We start from the raw sequence: 21,171 nt of genomic DNA on the forward strand, positions 1-21,171 counted from the left end.
TTGCGGTTGGGGAACAGACCACCATCATGACTAGGCAAATTTGGTGGGAACCCAAGCCTGTAAAGGGTTAAATGGGTTGCTGGGGATTTTTGAGTGTTGCAATTCGGAGGAGGGGTCAGAGTCTATAAGTAGAGGAGATAGACGAAAGGACGTCCTCTTGGCCGTTTTGCATCGGATCACATGGAGCACTTGGACAATCTTCTCATTGTCTGGTTACATTTCTTTATTTCTTATTTCCCCTTTCTTTTTAATCCTCTCTAGTCCCTTAAATAATTTAATTCCCCCCTTTTCCTGTTCCATTTCCCACCCCACCCCTTACCCTGCCCTGTGGGAAGATTCTCCCTGTATCTGTGGCTTGCCTTTCCCAATCGGTAAAGAGCCCCCGTTAGGGGCTTTCTTTTGCAAAAGGTTTCCCCCATTTCTCTCGTTGAAATTGTGGGGCTAGTCAGGGCTGTTCCCAGCTTAGCTGGAATCACTTTCGTTTATAGTATCCCCGAAGGTTGGCTTTAATTTGAGTGTGTGCAGCGCTGTTGGCCAAATTTTAAGCTAGCCTTGGGTGGGAGCACTAATTTGGTTTCCTTTAATATTGCTATGAGACTAAGATTCTCAAGAGCAGAAACAGGGAGGCCTATTCGGCCTGCACATTAACTTCCAAGCCTTATTCTGCTACAGGTAGCAGTTAATTGTTAAGTCTCTGTCACGTGACTCATTCTTGCTATAGGAATGTATCTGCTTGCAGGCCCAGTTGCTCCTAATGTATATCTGAGGCAGACAGAGGGCCCCAGAGGCTCTCTGCCTCCAAGGACTATGAGCACTCTGCATATGCTCTTGAACTATGCCATTTCTGAACAAGTTTATTTTCTTTAAGTTTGTTTTGCCCTGATAGTGGCAACTGCCATTTTAGAGACGAGCCATTGTGGCTTAGTGGCTAAAGTATAAGACTAGGACCTGGGAGACAGGGTTCATATCCCCCTCTTAGCCATTGTTATAACAAAACAAAACAAAACTAACTGCTCCTTTTAGGTTATTCTGTTGCTGGGTAGTTCTGCCCATTTGTGATAAAAGAACTTTGGGTTTCTTGAAGGGGTGCTTCCCTCTAAAAGGGCAAGCAGGGGTAGCTGGACAAGCTGTGGGCTACCTCAACTCTCCTATTTCACTGGAAACATTTATGCCTGGCCTAGCAGGTGATCCTAGGGCTTTGCCCCAGAATTCGATGGCCTGGAAGCGTTTCCAGCCTGAATAGTGTCCCCATGTGGTCTATAAGCAATGGTTTCCCTGGGTCAGTCATAGTGCCGGTAATGCCTAGGTTGCAGGATTGGTCCCTGTATGGGACAGCTGCATGCTCCCATACTGGTCTACCTGGACACTTAGGTCCTTTTGGTGGTTACCTAACTGCCAGGGATGTAATGGGCGCCACACTTGCAATATGCAAATGGGAGAAAGCACCTTTGCGTGCCCGCATTGCAGTTTGCTCTGTGCGTTGCAGGACACGGTGCTGCACAGGCTGCAATTGCATTGCATTGCATGAGAGATTTGCAGTTGCATTGCACAAAGGATGTGTTTGCATTTGCACGGAGTGTATTGTTGCATTGCACAGAATGTGTTGTTGCATTGCACAGAGTGTGTTGTTGCATTGTACGGAAGGTGGGGTTGCGTTGCACGGAGTGTGTGTGCATTGCACGGAGTGTGTAGTTGCATTGCACGGAATGTGTGTGCTTTGCATGGAGGGTATAGTTGCATTGCACAGAGTCTGTTTTTGCATTGCAAGGAGTGTGTGTGCATTGCACAGAGTGTGTAGTTGCATTGCATGGAGTGTAGTTCCATTGAACGGAGTGCGTAGTTGCATTACACGGAGGGTTTGTGTGCATTGCACGGAGTGTGCATTTGCATTGCACAGAGCGTGGTTTTTTGCATTGCACAGAGTGTGTAGTTGCATTGAACGGAGTATGTAGTTGCATTGCACGGAGGGTTTGTGTGTGCATTGCACGGAGTGTGCATTTGCATTGCACAGAGTGTGTGGTTGCATTGAACGAAGTATGTAGTTGCATTGCACGGAGGGTTTGTGTGTGCATTGCAGGGAGTGTGTAGTTGCATTGCACAGAGCGTGTTTTTTGCATTGCACAGAGTGTGTAGTTGCATTGCACAGAGTGTGTGTCGGAAAAGGAAGCTGGCTCGGCAGTAACTTCGTCAGGACTTCTTTAGGGATTCTGGCCAGCGTCGGCCCTGTAAATTTACATATCATGATGGCAGCACTAGATGCCTCTGCCCAAGCGGGGGCTGGGAGCTGGCAAGCAATAGCTCAATACCTTTTGCCCATATTCCCATTTTATTTAGGGATCCAGTTGGATATCGTTGCTAAAACAAACCACTTGCCTATGGAGAAGCTGTCTGCCTTGAAGGAAGTTATTTTGTAATACTTCCTCTGTAGCAAGTGATGCTTCATCAGATCCGATCTTGCTGGGTCACTTAATTAATCTTCCCACTAGGCCACGCTGCCTGCGGCCTTCGGTCCCCTTACCTTTGTGTATGCCTACCAAGTGTGGTGAAGGCAGATATCAGGTGATGGTAGCAATTCCTGAATGTATGCAATAGTAGTTCGCCATGGCAGGATACCTTGAACCCGCACAAGGATTTTCAGGTTTATGCTGGTGCTGCTGGATCTTTGCCCTTTGGTTTTATTTCAAGGGCCGCTGGTGTGCAAAGCTATGGCTTCAAGCCCGGTGTGATGAGGCAATCATGTGACATAACTTTTCTTGAGTTTTTCCCCATTGTAGTAGCAGTTCACATGTGGCCCAAGGAGTTCAGTGGCCATCGGATCTGCTTTTGGTCTGATAACCAGGTAGTGGTGAGCGTTTTGGCAAAACAGTCCTCATGCTCCAGCAGATTCTCCGCCCCTCCGCTCACGCTTTCGAGCTGCGCCGCTTAAGGTTTAATATTGTGCTTTCTACTCTCCAAATTACGGGATCCTCTAATGTTGTTGCTGGCACTCTATCCCATTTTCAGATGAAGCGCTTCAGATCCTGGGCTCCAGACTCAGCTGTTGCCAGACTTTTCCAGACCACCTGTGGCATTGTGACAACAATTAGCATTTATAGAGAGCAGCAGCTTCCATTTCCTTTCTGCTTTTAGCTCTTATGGGATGGCCTGGATGGATTTCTTAGCCTTAAGCTGGCAGTCCTTGGCCATTCAGATGAATTGGCCCCCATCCTCTGAGCAGATCCTGCAGTATTTGGTCCACCTGCTGCAGATTGGGCGTGCTGTTATAACTATCAGAATTCAGTCCGCTGCAATGTCTGTTACACTGAAGCTTTAATTTTCAGAGACCCTTGTATAAAGTTTGTAGTGCATAGGGCCTTGGAAGGTTGGAATAGGCTCCAACCTCATAGGACAGCGGGCAGGAAGTTGGTCAATTTTACTTATGCAGTATCTGCAACAAGTTAAAACTTGTCTGCTGGTTAAAGATCAAGGCGAGATTCCTTTCAGTAGTCCATTGCATTTTCGCACTGAGGGTTGGAAAAATGGTTGTTGGTGCCAGCACGGGGATGAGAGTCTGGAGGCTTACTGCTTCAGGACTTTTCCTTATCCTTTGGAGCTTGTCTTTAGAGTCGGGAACTCAAAAACAGACTTAGTGGGCAGGAGTGCCACAATCAGGGTTCCCGCCACAGGTGAGGAGGGCCCTTGCCCGGTTATGGATAACAGAATATTTGGCTTTTCATTCCCTGGGGGCTGGCCCGCTCCTAGTGCATGAAAATGGGTTCCCATTAGCCAGGCATCAATGTGCTTACGTCGTGCACCAGTTATTACGGCCTGCGACTTGCTTACCACTGAACACACCTCATTCCTTCCGAATAGGACTGCTGCAAAGGCTGCAGACTGGGGGCCTTGTCAGTAGACAGGATTGTGAATATGGGTCATTGGAAGTCTGACGCTGACAAGGGTTATATCAAGAAGTGTCAAATGATGTCTGTGCTTGTCTGTTATTTCCTTTTTTCATAGGAGCAGCTGTGCACATTTGGGTCACAGCATCGTACACTAGGCTGGCAAGCATGTTGACGAGTTTGGACTGGGGCGCCATCTCAGTCTTCCTGCCCATGTGAACATTTACTGGATGTCCTGATGGAGAATGCTTTGGGAGGAGATCCTTCCTTTGGTGTGGTCGAGTGTGACCTGTGCAGGTCCTTCCGCAGTGCTGGTGGTACAGCTGGGCGAGAATGTTTGCTGTCTTCCTCCAGCATAAGTTTGCATTCCTGCATGCAAGAGGACTTGGATTGAGTTGATGGCAGCTCTCCTTGGACTCAAAATAATTTAAGGCATTGGTTCAAGGTGGTCTGGAGGGGGGGGGGGTTGGAGCACCTGTCCCCTCCAATGCGCAAAGATATTCCATTAAGGGAATCCAAGGATTCACTATGCTTTTGTCAACCCCTTTCGAGGGGTAGGGCTACGCAAGAGTCCCGGGGAGCATTTGGGGGTGAGCTTGAGTCTGATCCTGTTTCATTGCTCCCCCACGCTGTTTATTTGTACTGGCGATATGGTGGGGCCCAGTCCTCAGTGCTGCCCTGTTAAGGTCAGGTGCAGCTAGTCGGGAACCAATGCTTAGACAAACTACCACTGAGCGGGCCAGGAAGCATGTTAATAAGGCGATGGACAATAGAATAAAATAAATAAAGTAAATAAAATATCAAATAAATAAAATAGGTCCTTGCTTTAGGTGGTTCTGTAATATTGCACCCTGCTATTTTCTTCAAGGCTGTTGCCCTCTTTAGGGCAGATGGGGTGCATCTTTCCCCTAAGGGGAACGACACCTGGCGGGATGCAATTGCCTTGGGATTCTTTGCTCCCCCACAATGTTGCTGGTACTGACGATATGGTGGGGCCCAGTCGTCAGTGCTGCCCTGCTGAGGTCAGGTGCAGCTAGTCGTGAACCAATGCCTAGACAAACTACCACCGAGAAGGCCGGAAAGTGTGTTAATAAGACAGTGGAAATAAAATACAGGTTGTTGGAAATCGAATGCATTCAAAGGTTATGTTCATTAACATTATTGGTGTCTTACAATTTTGCTTGTTTTATCTTATCCCTGCTACGGGGGAAGCAGGCCCTTGCCCTGTAAAAGATCTTAATAAATACCTGGCGGTATGCGCCCCAGGGGATGGGCCTCTGCTATGGCATGAGAATGGTTTGCCCCTGTCAAGACACCAGTTTGCAAAGGTGATGCGTAAGGCGATTCTGGCTTGTGGCGGCACAGCCCAAGATTTCGCCCCCCATTCTTTTAGGATAGGGGCTGCCACGACAGCAGCCCACTGGGGCTTGTCAGCTGCCAGAATAAAGGATTTGGGTCACTGGAAATCAAATGCATTCAAAGGTTATGTTCGCTGACACTTGGTGTCTTACACTGCTTTTATTTTATACTTTTATTAGGTTTAGCGGTTGTCCGCATTTGGATGGTGGGACACAGTATCGTCCATTGGGCTGGCGTCGCAGCACGGCAATCTGGATGGGGTCCAGATCTCGGCCTTCCTCCACACATTCGGTTGTCTTGGCTGTCCAAACGAGGAATGCGCTGGTCAGAGTTCCTGCCAAGTATCCGGAGGCAGTTGCTCCTGGAGGGGCCGCCAGCTGCTATGGTGGTGCAGCTGGGCGAGAATGACCGGGTGACCATGGACTGTTTGTCACTACGTGCTGCAATTCTGGGTGACCTGGTGACGCTGCGGGCAATGGTGCCAACAGCGAGAATCTTTTGGTCAAAGCTTTTGCAACGCTGCGTTTGGAGGGGCAGTCGTTGCTCGGCCGCCACTGAAAGGGCCAGAAAACGCATCAATGCTGCGGTGGTCAAAAAGGCTTTGGAGCTGGGTGGTGATGTGATTTCCCACCCCGAGATTTCTTTTCAGAGGCCATCCTTTTTTCAGAGCTGATGGCGTGCACCTTTCTGCTTCAGGGAATGAGGCTTGGATTGGTGCGGTGGTGACCAAGCTGAGGTCTTGGTTGGGGCTGTGAGTGGTTTGGCGGTGAGCTGAGGGCTCCATGGCGGTTAGGCATTGGTTAAATTGGTGCTTGGAGGGGTAAGGTGCCTATCCCTCCAAATGATGCGAAAGGGAATTCCGTTAAAGGAATCCAGGGGCTTGCCATTCTTTCGTCCTTGTCCGTGGTGCCGGGCTTGGGCCGTGCAAGCCCCACCGGAACATGAGGGTGAGCGGTGTTGGACTGGTTCCCAGCCTCATTTCTCCCCAATACTTGTTTCCCACGCTGGCTTCCGAGGTGCCCGGAAGTGCCAGCTCTGTCCTTGGGGGCAAGGACAGATAGTCATAACCAATGCCTAAGCAACCACTCACATTTTCTGTATTTTAATAAAGTTGTGGCCAAAAATATGCCAAAAACCTTAAACAAAAATTAACGTGTGATGTGTGAATTTTTTGGGGGTGGTACTGTGGAACTCAACACGCAAAGCGTGTTCTCACTAGCAGAGAGCACGTGTTGCGGTTGGGGAACAGACCACCATCATGACTAGGCAAATTTGGTGGGAACCCAAGCCTGTAAAGGGTTAAATGGGTTGCTGGGGATTTTTGAGTGTTGCAATTCGGAGGAGGGGTCAGAGTCTATAAGTAGAGGAGATAGACGAAAGGACGTCCTCTTGGCCGTTTTGCATCGGATCACCCGCCCCCCCTCCCTTCTATAGGGTGGTTCTTGGGTTCAATTGACCTTGCTATGCCTGTCATGGGGTCGTTCGCCTTTGAGCGGGGGCCTGGTAGGAATTTTGCCATTTGGCTGATTGGCTGTTGCCATTTGGTTTTTGCCTACTGCGTAGCAAATCGTCACAACTTGTAAGGTTGGCGGTTAGGCATTGGTTAAATTGGTGCTTGGAGGGGTAAGGTGCCTATCCCTCCAAATGATGCGAAAGGGAATTCCGTTAAAGGAATCCAGGGGCTTGCCATTCTTTCGTCCTTGTCCGTGGTGCCGGGCTTGGGCCGTGCAAGCCCCACCGGAACATGAGGGTGAGCGGTGTTGGACTGGTTCCCAGCCTCATTTCTCCCCAATACTTGTTTCCCACGCTGGCTTCCGAGGTGCCCGGAAGTGCCAGCTCTGTCCTTGGGGGCAAGGACAGATAGTCATAACCAATGCCTAAGCAACCACTCACATTTTCTGTATTTTAATAAAGTTGTGGCCAAAAATATGCCAAAAACCTTAAACAAAAATTAACGTGTGATGTGTGAATTTTTTGGGGGTGGTACTGTGGAACTCAACACGCAAAAGGCAGAAAACTTGTTAGGTGGTCCACCAAGACCCTCATGTGGTCTGTCAGGGGCAGGGGAAATCTGGAGCCACTGGTGTAGAGGCCATTATGTGGATAAGCATATGAACCTTACTTGATCTGCAGAATATGTTTGTCAGCTGGAAAAAGCTTTTCCCCAGGCAACATCCAAACAGGCATGTGGTCTTTCCTTCACTTAGCATGTTGAACCTGACAAAAAAAAATCTTCTCCCCCATCTACTTAATTTTCTAAGCTTGACCAGATTCAAACTTCGCCAATGATAAGTGGGAGAAAGTGGGTGATAGGCAAAACAAAAAGGAGGGAAAATGCATGGAGCTCTATCTGCCCCCCCCCAAACAAACATGAACTAGAAATGCAGACACAGAGCAAGTGCGCGCGCACACACACACACACACACACACACACACACACAGAGCACTTGGTGGCATTGGTGATTACTTGGACTGGTTGTTGCATTGATAGCTTTTCTTGTGCTGGATGAGCAGCACATCCAACCACAATAGCTCTATTCACATGCTGAGTGAATACATGGGGATCACACTCAGGAGTAGCTATACCTTCAGGGTTTATGTGAAAGGGCCCTGCCACAAACATAGACCCACTATACCCAATCAAGAACTCTGGCCAATATGGGTTACAAATCCAGTGCAAGCAGATTCCCTTAAACTGGGTTGGTTGTTTTTTTCCTGGTTGATTGCTGCCTCTTCCTGCATGCATGGGAGAGTGGTAACGTTAGTTTCAACATGTGAGTGGAACCTACAAAAACTGGCACCATGGGAGCATGGTTAAAGTCCCCCCATAGGATACATAGGTCATGCATTAATGATGATCCTGAAAGTTAAGGTACCATATTTCGTATCAGAGTTTGTTATTGCCAGTGTATTTGATTGATCACAGTTTCTACAAAACCCTGGATTTGATCCAATTTATTTTGCATCACGTTTTGTTAAAAAGAAAAAGAGTCCCCCTCTCAAACCTGTTGGGTCACTCCAAACCTCTGAAACTAATTTCATAAGAGATCACAAGATGAAAGCTACCTATCAGTAGTTATTTTAAAAATAAAAAAGTGATATGCTTATTTCTCAAGATGCTACTCTAGAGTTTGTATTTTCACAGCCTACAAGAATTTGCTCAGTCCCTGGAAATCTCATTTATTGAAATGACAATTGTTCTGATGAAGCAGATCTACTCAATGTCAATTCTTTACACATTTACATTGCATGGAAAATTTTGCATCCTCCTCTTGAGTACCAGTCTTGTGCGCAGATAAGTGACACAATTGAGGAGCCAGAAGGCCTGACAGTAGTAAATGAATTGGATAAAGAGAAGGGGCTGAGCAGAGCCTAGTTTGAAAGAACTATTGTGAATGTGTCCATAATTTCATTTCAGCTTCAGCAGTAAATTCTTAATTATGTTTTGCAGGATATGAACGATTACTCCCCAGTATTTAGCAAACCTCTGTACAGGGGCATGGTTGCTCCTGATGCAATCAAGGGCACTGTTATAACAACAGTTGAAGCTGAGGATCTGGACCCTCCGGTAAGGAAAACAATTTTTTTTCCTTAATACCCTGCACCCAGGAGAGATTTCTTTAAAAGCCGCATAAGTGCCCTTAATCCTCTGAACAACATAAGTGATTACTATGATTTATTTTTATTTATTTTAACCCAGCAGTGGCTCCTATGCATTTTTATGCCAGCCTATCCTCTGGCTTGAGCACTTCAATTATTGTTCTCAAGACGGATAAAGCCATAATGCAGAGTTCTTTTTTACTTCTCCCCAGCTCCCCAATGCCTCCTCCCTCCCTGCTCCGCTTTCTTTTCTTATGGAACAATTTATATGTGAAATCCTTATCAGGGTTTAGTGTGTTGATGATAAACAGGAAAACGCAAGGGGTGGGCCTGCATTTGGAACAGCTTTGTGGCTCCAACAGAAAACAAAGCAAAACTTTTGAAGGGCTGTTATTTCCTTGATTTGCTGTTATTGTAAGTCTCCAAGCATGAAAAGTGTTGTGTGTGTGTGAAGAAATAAAATACCGCATTAAAAAATCCTTTTGTTAATATAATGTAAGAATATAGCAGCGCAGATTTGTTGGAATCAGTTTTCCCAGCAGCATCTGGGTTTCAGTCTGGCATTCAATTGACAGAGTTGTATTATATCCCATGGGTAAACTCTGATTTGTTGGTCAAAGCACTGATCTTAGAATCATAGAATTGCAGAGCCGGAAGTGGTTATGAGGGTTATCTAGTCCAACCCCCTGCAATGCAAGAATATTTTTGCCCTGCATAGGACTCAAACCAATGACCATGAGATCAAAAATCTCATGCTCTACCGACTCAGCTATCTCACGTTCTAGGGAGCTTAAAGGGAAAAGCTCAGTAGTTGTCAGACTGGTCAACATTCACAGGGAATATGCATGTATTCCCAGTCTGTCACTAGTGGGAACATGACAGTCCCATGCAGTGCTTTTTTTTCTAAAAGAAAAATGTTTTGGGGTACTCTCATTTTCCGACTCATATTGAAATACTGCCCCTCAATGAGGCCAAACTTAGATTCACAAAATGTTTAGGGGTATACGTACTCCTGTGTCCCCCCAGAAAAAAGCACTGGTCCCGTGTTATAGGTGCCTTGGGCAAATTTCATGTAGGAACAATCCCTGCCTGGGGGGGGGGGGACTTTCTGCAAAATAGTTACTTTCCCCCACTGGTCAGAATCTAGTCGTTTTCTCCTAGTAGATTGTATCTCTGCAGTCTTCAGTAATCTCCTTCTAGCTATGGACAGTGACCACAACATTATTCCAGGTTACGCAAATGGTTGAAAATGTTGGCAGAGGATGGGAAAGAGAGACTCCCCTCTACTCTCCCTAAACATCTTGTTACCAAAGCCAGCAGATAATGCTGTTTTTAAAAGGGATGAGTGTTTTGGGGTTTTGTAGCACTAGCCTTTTTTGGATTTAAGGGATTTCCTGAGATCTAATCCATAGAGGAATTGAAGTTTATCCCATCACAGGAGCCTGTTTGTAGAAGGGCTCTGCATGATCAACACCATGTTTAATGTAGGTATTAGGATACAGCAGTGATTTATCTTGACTAGCATTTCTGTACAGGGACCGCGAAAAGTGCTACTGTGGCAGTAAGGTAAAAGAAGCCACAAAACAGTCGTGAAAATGATAATTTTCCTCTTTGCTATGAAATCCTAGCTTTTGGCAGAGGGTTGTGGACATCTTCAGCATTCCACTGAAGACTAAATCAAACATGTCTCTAAATGGGCTTTAGAGCTGGCAGCTGGAAGAAGCCATTTATGCTATCTAGTAATTTTTCGTTGGCAAAGTGCCTTGAGCTGACATTTGTCCCATCAGTTTGAGAATAAGTGAACTTGCCGATTATTATTGTGCTTGTCCCTCCTGTATCTTCTCTACCTCCCTTCACATTAAATTCTAGCATAGTCAGAGTGGCATTTTTTATTGTCTTTAGAGGAAGACGGGGGGGGGGGTTGGGGTTGGGCGGGGGAGTGCTTATTTACTGCAGAGAGCATAATGCCACTGAAGGACACCAAGTAATTGTAGCCAATCTTATCAAAACCTGCTAAGCTTCAAAATAGTCATTCAATAGCAGTCTATTAGCAGGGGGCGAAATAGAGCCATTAGGACAGCCAAGGAGAGTGTGTATAATTTTCTAGCTTTATTTATAAGTAAATAAGCCTGGAGATGAGGTATTAAGGGAGCCTCGTGGATACTTTATTTACACATTCCTGCTGGCAAAGCAGGAAAAATACTTTCCCTTTTCCCTTTTTCATACCATATTGATGAGTACGAATTTGGAGTCTGCAGGGAAACACAAATGATAAAGATCAGATAGTTTCCTCAATTACAGTATAGCTATAGAGCAAGGGTTAGGAACTTCTGGCCTATGAGCCTGGGATAGGTCCCAAGAAGGCCCACAAGGCCATTTCACACAAACCATAACCACTTCCCATGTTCCAGATATCAGGTGTGGGGCAGGTAATGATGTAGCTACAAAGGAAGAATTGGGAACTTAAAGTGAGCATCTGATTATTCCTTTCCTTGCTGTTAGCAGTAACGGCACCAGGATAATATTTGACAGGGACCACAGAAGGAGCAAAGCATATTTATAGGTGAGTGAGAAAGAAAACTAACAGCATATGTGAATGACAGGTGAACAGAAATGAGGGGCAGGTTGGTGGGACAAGCTCCTTGTTGGCACTTGCCCACCTGTCTATGTTTTCATCTGCTTCCCTATATCTGTTTTATTTTCTTCGAGAATTTTTGGTGGGGGTTGATTTTCATTATATATTGTATTTTTAAACAATGTTTTGTCTGTAAACCATGCACGGAATAATTATTGATGGCCAGTTATATAATTTCCATTGTTAGACTTTTAAAAATGCAATATAAAAGTTAAGATTCCTAACTGCTCAAAATCCAGTATTACAATATAAGCCACGCTAAGAATTAAAAGTTAATGATCTTGTGAAAACTGCAATAAGAAGTGCAAAAGCCAAGTAATCAGAAACAAGCTTAAAATAAAGAAAGGAGGCTGATCAAATTCATTTATAATCTAGATAATTAAAACCAAAGTAGCAGGCAAAATACATTAACATGAAGGAATAAACTTTCGTAAGTGCTTGGTCATCTAGTGAGGCAGTTAGGAACATCTCAAGGCAAAGAGTTTCCAAACCTACACCACTCACCAGAAACAAATTTCATACTCATTCCCAGTAAGAGAGAGAGAGAGAGAGACCACTCAGTCTAAAGGAGAGTCTGAAGTTATTCCCACATGTTTAAAATAGCCCTGGCCGTTGCCTTTGCTGTCCACCTAAAGCAGTGACACCCAAATGAAACTAAGACATTCACACTTCAGAGAGAAAGAGAAGCATGCATTTCTGATGTGGATTTCCAGTTTTTAGTTGTGGTTTGCAGGGAGCCTTCATCAGGAAGTCCCCTTCCCCAACATCCTCTTCTCTCATGTATAGATCTACCCCTCTCTTACATTGTTGCTGTCAACCATGGTTTAGTAATACAGTGGTACCTCAGGTTAAGTACTTAATTCATTCCGGAGGTTCGTACTTAACCTGAAACTGTTCTTAACTTGAAGCACCACTTTAGCTAATGGGGCCTCCTGCTGCTGCCGCGCCGCTGGAGCCCGATTTCTGTTCTCATCCTGAAGCAAAGTTCTTAACCTGAAGCACTATTTCTGGGTTAGCGGAGTCTTTAACCTGAAGTGTATGTAACATGAAGCGTATGTAACCTGAGGTACCACTGTACATTTGAACTGACACTAGACCCCTGAACCAATATTTGTGAACCCGCTTCAAACCCTTATTGTGGACTCTGTTTTTTTTTTGTTTGTTTTTTAGTGTTGCCTAGATTTGGCAAGGTACAGATGTAATGCTACTCTATGGTTTAAGTCTGACCAGTTAAGGGAAAGGACATTTTTGCAGTGTAGGTTCTTTGGGTCGATTCCTCATTTACAAACCAGTGCTTTGAACTGAGGTACCGCTCTGGCGGGAAGGTAAACAGCATTTTGTTGCACTGCTCTGGTTAGCCAGAAGCGGCTTAATCATGCTGGCCACATGACCCAGAAGCCGTACGCCAGCTCCCTCGGCCAGTAAAGCGCGATGAGCGCCGCAACCCTCAGAGTCATCCGTGACTGGACCTAATGGTCAGGGGTCCCTTTACCTTTTCCTATTATGTCTGTGCTGGGCTGCTCACTGTTCCATAGACACTATAGCTTGGGTGTAGGGGGGCGTGTATGGATACAATTCCTTTTGTGAGACACTAACCACACATTTTTATTGTAATGCTTGTGGCATTTCCATTTTTAATGCTTTGGAAATTGAAGCTTTGAAGCCCTGATCTTTGGTGTTTATGCAAGGAAGTAAATCCTATGGAGTTCAATGGAGCCAATTGCCATTTAAGAACACATAACATCATGCTGTTAGTTAATATAAAGATTCTTAATCTGGCAGCACTCACCCCTTCAAAGCATTTGTGGAGGATGATAGCGGTAGCATTTTTTATGTGCTAAAGCACATCAAGGCAATGCATAACTTATGTCTTTTTCTTAGCATAGGATATAACACCTCTCCTGGTATAAATGTGCTTCAACCCAGGGTTCTAAAATGTTTGATGTTCACAAGACAAGCAAGCATGCTTTCTGAATGACTTGAAGCAACATAAACAGATAATGAATGTGACAGATAATGAAAGCAAGTTTATTAAAATAAAATAAAAAATCCATGTTAAATCTTCCTTTGATGATCTTTGTCAATCAATTGCAACTTTGCCAATAACTATAATATCCTGGTGTTGTTGTTTTCTAAAATGATGGAAGAAAAGTAGCTTCCCCAGAAATAATGATCTCATGCCAGCTTTATGAATTCAATAACTAATTACCTAATGTGCTGATGCTTAATGATAATTGTAGGTTTTAGTCATTGGAACAGAGTGTGATTGTTGCTATTCTGAACCACATTATCTGGGTTTGAGTAATTTCTTGCTAATTATATTTTGTAAAAACATTATTAAATCAGGTTTCCGCCTGACATTAAGAATATAATCGTCCTAGTGCCTTCTGATCTCATTGGAATACCTTATGTTTGAAAGGATCTAAAAATTACCTATTCCAGTAATATATGATTTCTTAAATTCTGGTACATTAGAAGCCCTTTTTAGGTGTTCACAAAATGTACATGTGCTCACCCTACCCTCAGTATGCCTATGCATTCGGGTTCCACCCCATCTCTCCTGACATGTAAAAGTATGCAGAAAAATGTTAACTGCTGAGGAAGAACCAGTGGTTGAGCACCCAGCATGTATGCAGTGGGTCCCAGGTTCAGTCCCTGGTATATCCAGGCAAAGCTGGGAGGGACCACTTCCTGAAACCCTGGATAGCTGTTGCCATTCAGTGTAGACAATTCTGAACTAGATGGGCCAGTGGTCTGACTCTAGGCAGCTTCTTACGTTTTCTCTCAGACCTTCATATTCAATGCACAAAGAGAAGAAGTACCAGCAGTAATAAACCAATGAGAGAACAAATGACCTCTTTGGAATGCCCTGTAGGAAGCCATCATGTGCCTTCTATTGAAATGTTGTATCATTTCTGCAAGCTGAGCCAGAGCCTGCAAAATGTCAATCAGACCCATCTTCCAAATACTTTTGGGGGTTGCAATTCACCACAAGGAACTGATCAGAGTTCTGAAGGCTCGTCACATTAACTCTGGAATTGTTAGAAAAGAGAACAAGTTGCTTTCCATGTCTCCTGATCTGTCTCTTTTCTCTTCTATATATGCGGTAGAATTTCAATATATGGAATTACTGCCATTCTTTGAGTTGCCTTTCTCAATTTACACCCATGCGGAATGGAAAGTCATATATAGTTTGATTTCAGAGCCTCCCGTTAAGCAGCATTGGATGGTAGTTCTCTTTCCCCTTCCTGGAAATGGCATGTTTAGGATGTAATTTATTTTCTTCTGAGGCTGCAGTATCACCGACAAGGTTTGATATAGTGAACTTTAACATGTAAGTCTAGAAAAAAACCATAGTGTAGTGATTTAGTTTACCATGTCTGTGATACAGAATTCAGGCAGCTGATTTGCAGAAGGCTTATATGAATCAACCGTATAATAAGCAAACTTGCAGAAGCCAAGTCAAGTGGGAAGACTTGGTGAATAGTCATCATACCTCATTATGGCATGCAGGAGCCATCTCATGAAGCAAAATCTCTTCTCCGTGAAAGAAAACAACACAGCTAAATTTGTACTCTCTGTGGCCAGTGTTCTTTTGATGTTTTTGTAAAAAAAGAAGAAAAGCTCAGCAACAATAAACAAGGTCACCATAACAGAAAGAAATTGCTCAAGTAAAATTTAGAGTAATTGATCTGCCTACTATTGCCTCTGTCCACCACTGTCATAAGGTCCTCAGAACGTTGCCCAGAAGGTAAATGAGGTCCTATAGAATGACATAGAAAAGCCACACATAGAGGATGGAAACCACTGAAAAGCAAAACAACCACACACAAAGACAACACATATGTGTTGCATAGCTTGCATATACAGTTGCTTCAGCAGCTCCTGTCTCTAGGACATATTGTTTATGAGCTTACAGTAATTAACACACATACCTAAAAATCCTTGTAATCAGTTTTGTATTCTGATTTACAGGAGATGGCATGGGGGGACTGTGCAAAATTGTTAAACATTTGTCTTTCTATTAGCTCCTCTTGCTACTAATAATTTTAGTATGTTTTTGACGGTGTGTGCAGAATTAATCAAATCCCGGGGCTTTACCCTTCTGATGGGACAATAATTCCAATCTGCTTCTCTGAGGATTTCTTGATGACAGCAAAAAAAATTCCCTGGTGGCTGCAGTTTCTGACTGACCTCGAAGCATCTGGCACCTCACATGGTGACAAGAGAATGCGATGTCAGGAATGGCGTGTTATGTTTTAGTGAGGACAGGATATGACACAGATGAGGTAGCACACGTTATAATAGCTATTCCTGTGAGGATTTTGTAAATAATAAGATGAAAAGTGATACAAAAAACCCCTCTCAACACTAATTTTCCATATGGAATGTAAGCAGCATATGTGGGGCCCATAAGCGCAACTCTGAAACTGAAGCGTTTGTATAAAAATCTGGTTCTAGATGTGACTGAGGAGAAAGTGAGTTTCATGGAACCATTCATCACCCATGAACTTGTAGGGGCTTTCAGGGAGACTGTGAGAAGTTTCTAAACTTGCCAGGGGAGTACCATGTAGGTCAGGGGTTCCCAAACTGTGGTCTGCAAGTCTCATAAACCACATCTATGAGCTTCATACAGGTGGTCCACAAGATGTCTATAAAAATGCAATTAAGAATCATACAGTATCTCTAGCATCTACAATGGCTACAACAGGTCAAAAAAATCATTAAGTGGTCCACCAAGAACCTAGAGCGCTTTTCAAGTGATCCATGGGTTGGTGGGGGAGTTTGGGAACCACTGGTGGAGATACAATGCAAGAGAGTGTTCCTGTCATTCTTTTGAAAAAGGGTTTCTGCCTTTCATGCACAAATGAACTTCTGTAAGCAGGAGCAGCCTGGTGGCTTTCCACACTGAGGATAACCCAGTGGGAACAACACTGTGCCATGGCATAGCATTAAAAAAAATAAAAAGTTGCATGTCCCAACTCAGCTGTGATTGTTCTACAAATACTGGATCTGCATATGACTTTTAAAACTTGTTCCAGGCCCTTCCAGTGTGCCAGCTTTATGATACCTATTCCCTATAGATCCCATACCTGGCTAAATGGTTGTGTATTCTCCAAATGTGTACTTCAGCATTCTCTGTTATGGCACGAAGGGGGCACATTCCTCTGACTGCTTTCAGCAAAATGGTTTGGACTTGGCCCTCCCAATCCCCTTTCTCTGTTTCACCTCCATGATGTGAATTAATGCCTGTGTTGTACTGGGGGGGGGGGGATATAAAGCACCCTGAAATCAAAACAGGGATGAAGTGTCTGTGACCTTCCAGGTGTTGTTGGACTAGGTAAAGGTAAAGGGACCCCTGACCATTAGGTCCAGTCGTGACCGACTCTGGGGTTGCGGCGCTCATCTCGCTTTATTAGCCAAGGGAGCCGGCGTACAGTTTCCAGGTCATGTGGCCAGCATGACTAAGCCGCTTCTGGCGAACCAGAGCAGCACACGGAAATGCCGTTTACCTTCCCGCCAGAGTGGTACCTATTTATCTACTTGCACTTTGAAGTGCTTTTGAACTGCTAGGTTGGCAGGAGTTTGAAAGAAGAAGAAGAGTTTGGATTTGATATCCCGCCTTTCACTCCCTTTAAGGAGTCTCAAAGCGGCTAACATTCTCCTTTCCCTTCCTCCCCCACAACAAACACTCTGTGAGGTGAGTGGGGCTGAGAGACTTCAGAGAAGTGTGACTAGCCCAAGGTCACCCAGCAGCTGCATGTGGAGGAGCGGGGAATCGAACCCGGTTCCCCAGATTACGAGACTACCGCTCTTAACCACTACACCAGCTCACCCCGCTGTGGGGATTCGAACCGCCGACCTGATTGGCAAGTCCTAGGCTCTGTGGTTTAACCCACAGCACTACCGGTGTCCCTGATGTTGTTGGACTACAACCCCCATAATCCCTGGCCATGGGCAGTGCTGGCTTTGGCTGATGGAAGTCCAGCAGCATCTTGAGAGCTATAGGTTCTCTGTCCCTAAAATAAAGCAATAAATAAGTCAGTGAATTGGCTGGTTGGTTGGTGGTCATGCTCTATATGATTCACTTCCAAAATTCACAATCAGTTTTGCAAAAGAAACAAAAGGTTGTCTTATTACCTAAATGCAACCAGATTCCATTTAAATGTCTACATCTTTCTTAATAACACAAAACATCAAATACCAATTTACACTGACGTTTTCATTAACATGATTGGTTGCCACAAGCTGCATTTACTAATATGATGCAAAATAGTTTTGTTGTTATTGATCACATATTCATTGATGCTTGCCATCTCATAACCATCAATAAGTATAACAATGAATTTACTCACAGGGAAAACAGCACAGGGATAATAAAGATTGAAAACAACTAAACCAGTTGCTTACTTACAAAGGGAAAAGTAGAAAATTGCATCAGTAAAGATTTTGCTTCACAATCCAACTGACACCTCAGCTGAATAACATGAATGCCGGCCCTGGCCTGGTGGAACACTCTGTCACAAGAGACCAGGGCCCTGCGGGATTTGACATCTTTCCACAGGGCCTGAAAGATGGAGCTGTTCCACCAGGCCTTTGGTTGGGGTTCAGTCTGACTCCCCTTTCCCCCATAAGAACTTGCATGAAAGTGGCCTCCCAACTTTTTCTCACAGGCTCATATAAGATCAGCATAAACAGTTGGGCCTGGTGAGCATTTAAGGTCCCCAACCCTAATCTGTGGCTTGCCATCTGATTGGATTTTACTCTGATCCTGATCTGATTTTAGGATGTATTTTAATTGATTGCCTGATTTTATGTTAATGTGTTAAACATTTTATGTTAGCTGCTCTGAGCCCGGTTTTTGCCGGGGAGGGTAGGGTATAAATAAAAATTATTATTATTATTATTATTATTATTATTAAACATATTAGTGATAGGCAAACCTTCCCAATGCATGGAATAGGCATTGTCATGGACTTCTAGTTTTCCTGCACAATGTGAGTTTTGTACTGATACCATTAGAGTCCAAAGGGAGTTAAATTTAATTCACCACTTGCCACTCTTTGTTTTAGAAAATACCTCTAGTATTTTCCTTATTATCTCAAGCCTCCCCCCACCATAGCAGTATAACATTAGTACAAATGGTACCTTCAAGTTAAGAATTATGAATATAATGAGATACATTAACTAAAGGTGTTGCATAGTTTCAGACTTAAAAAGCTCTTTTGCTTGGACCAGAATATTTCAAAATGGACTGAAAGTGGAATTCAGTTCTAGTATCGGAAGCCTTGATAATTTTTGACGAGGTGACTTCCCCCATTATTTTTGTGTTGTAAATGGGTCTCCAAAGTAACATCCCTTTGTCGTGAGATCAGTAACCAATGTGCTAAATGTTTTTCCCCTCTGTGGCCCTGGCTCTTCCTTGTCAGTGGGCAGGTTGCTGTTGATCCTGTAGTTTTGACTGTTTTTTTTTCTTCCAAATGTCAACATAATAATATTGGGTTGTATTTTAACATTTAGGTCTTCTTTTCCAGCCCATGCCGTATACAATAACCAACGTGTGTTTTTCTTATAGGGGACACCAGCAAGTTGGGTGAGGTATAAAGTGGATGTGGTCCAGTTCCCTTACAGTGCAAGTATCTTTGATGTCGAAGAAGATTCTGGACGTGTGGTTACTCGTGTGAACCTTAATGAAGAGCCCAGTACATTATTTAAGGTAATAACATCCACATATCCACTTTAATATGTTTTTGCACTGGAGTGGCTATCCCCCAGCCTGAGGGCTCCATCACACTACCTAGCATTTTTTTCTGGTCCTCCACAATCCCACTGAATGGCCGCAAAATGAAAGACAAATTAAATCAGAGCCAGTGCTGGGTTTTCACTAGGGATGAGCAATCACAGATTCTGCTGCAGTGTCTCCAAGCTGCTCAGTTTGAAACAATCTCCAATTAAATCAGAGGGATCTACACTCAGGCAAATATGTATAAAATGAGGAAGGGGTGCCTGCAGTTCTTATTCTTATTCTCTTTTACTTTTCCTTGTTATCAAAGCTTTGTACTGACAGTTGCTGGTTGAGGAGATCCATTAAGTTAATTAATGTTTGCAACTCAGTTTGTATTTGTCTGTTAGGATTTCAGTTGACGCTGCAGCTTTAAAAGCTCAGATTATAATGCATCATTTTACAGAAAATCGAATTCAGTGTAATTTGCGGGATGAGTGTTTTATATATATATATATATATATATATATATATATATATATTCCCTGAAGAAAATACTGGTTCAAGTTATGATAATTAATTATTCTTCTCTGATATGTTGGGTTAAAGCAGTTCCTTTTTAATCACACATTTTCTTAATTGAAAAACATGCCAGCAACCCCCAAAAAGGTATCTCAATGAGTCTGTGTACTTTAACCCACTCATCTGTCTTCTTGAAAAACACCATCTGCTTGCCATGGTTTTCTAGCTTATTTGCTTATATGTGTGTGTGAAACTATGACAGAAAGTGAAGTCACTTCACTTTTTATAAGTAGAAGGAATGTGTTTAATGGGTTTTAGGCATCTTGATACCTCTGCTTCAGGAAAATGCTGCCATGAATAATCCATTAAATTATTCTGCGACCATCAAAGATTGAAGACGTGTACCTTTCAATAATTTAAGTTCCAATCCTAAATATTCTTACTAGGGAGTGAATATCCACAGGATTGTATGCTTACTAGGAAGTAAATAGGCATAGGATTGTACTGCACATTAGTTCTAAAATAAAATTTTGAGAAGACAGAATGATACTAATGTTAAATCTCTTCATCATTTGCATCTATGTAAAAAACACTAGAAACCAAGTTTTGAGATACAATAATGCCAGTATAATTTGCACACATTATCTTGTTATCCTAGTATTTGCTGTCTGCAGTGATTCAAATAATTGTGCTCAGGAAGTAGTGAATGTAAAATTGAATGCTTTGCTTCAAAAATGTAATAGACTACAACAGATTTTGCATAAGCTTTTTTACACAGAGCTTCCTTGCCCACAAGAGCTTCTCATTCCATGCCAATGAAGACTGCAGATCTGCTGCCTCCAATACAATGAATTGGGTAGCCTATATCAACTATGGTGTATATATGTATATTGTATATGCCATGGTTTTATTCTCTGTTTTATGCTACGAAACATCCTGAGATCTTTGGATGAAGGGCAGTATACAAATTCAATGAATAAATAAATGAATGAATAATATGCAACAACAAAGCACACATCTGGAATGGAGCAAAAGCTGTTGGTTTCTGGATTCTCCGTTTGGAAATTTATGAACTAGTATTTATTTATTTATTTATTTATTTATTTATTTATTTATTTCCCTGAGCTTTCTAGAGTTGTTTTGAGGTTCAAACACCTGTGGTGAAAGATCCAAATAACTTTTAGGGAATTGAAAATCTTTTCAGTAAAACTAGTGAAACTTCCCAGGGGACTGCAGCACACCCCTAATTAAAGTCCTTCCACTTTTTCTTTTCTTTTTTGCATAATATACTTTAATATTTCACTGTGGTTCAGAATATTTATAGGATTAAGCTTTAGGATTAAAGAGTTAGAATTGCACTTTGGGTTCCAAACAGGCTTTTTAAAAAACTTTTGTTTTGTTTGCTTGTTTTGCTACTCATTTTTTATTTCAATGTTATTTTTGCCTTTAAACAA

At 43.2% G+C, this 21,171-nt stretch overlaps 1 protein-coding gene across 25 annotated transcripts in view; it reads left to right on the forward strand.

The window, feature by feature from the left end:
- Positions 1-21,171, forward strand: part of PCDH15 (protocadherin related 15) — a 649,118-nt gene that overhangs the window by 534,569 nt on the left and 93,378 nt on the right. For all 25 annotated transcript variants that reach the window (XR_014564822.1, XM_083740648.1, XM_083740659.1 and 22 more), the window contains 2 exons: positions 8,689-8,805; positions 19,049-19,189. Coding sequence is in view for 24 of the 25 variants with exons in the window: in XM_083740648.1 (XP_083596774.1) it covers positions 8,689-8,805; positions 19,049-19,189 (258 nt within the window). In the remaining variant the exon portion in view is untranslated. The remainder of the gene's footprint in view (positions 1-8,688; positions 8,806-19,048; positions 19,190-21,171) is intronic.

This window comes from Podarcis gaigeae (assembly GCF_964106915.1).
Source record: "Podarcis gaigeae genome assembly, chromosome: 5".
In the NCBI taxonomy this organism is placed as follows: Eukaryota; Metazoa; Chordata; class Lepidosauria; order Squamata; family Lacertidae; genus Podarcis; species Podarcis gaigeae.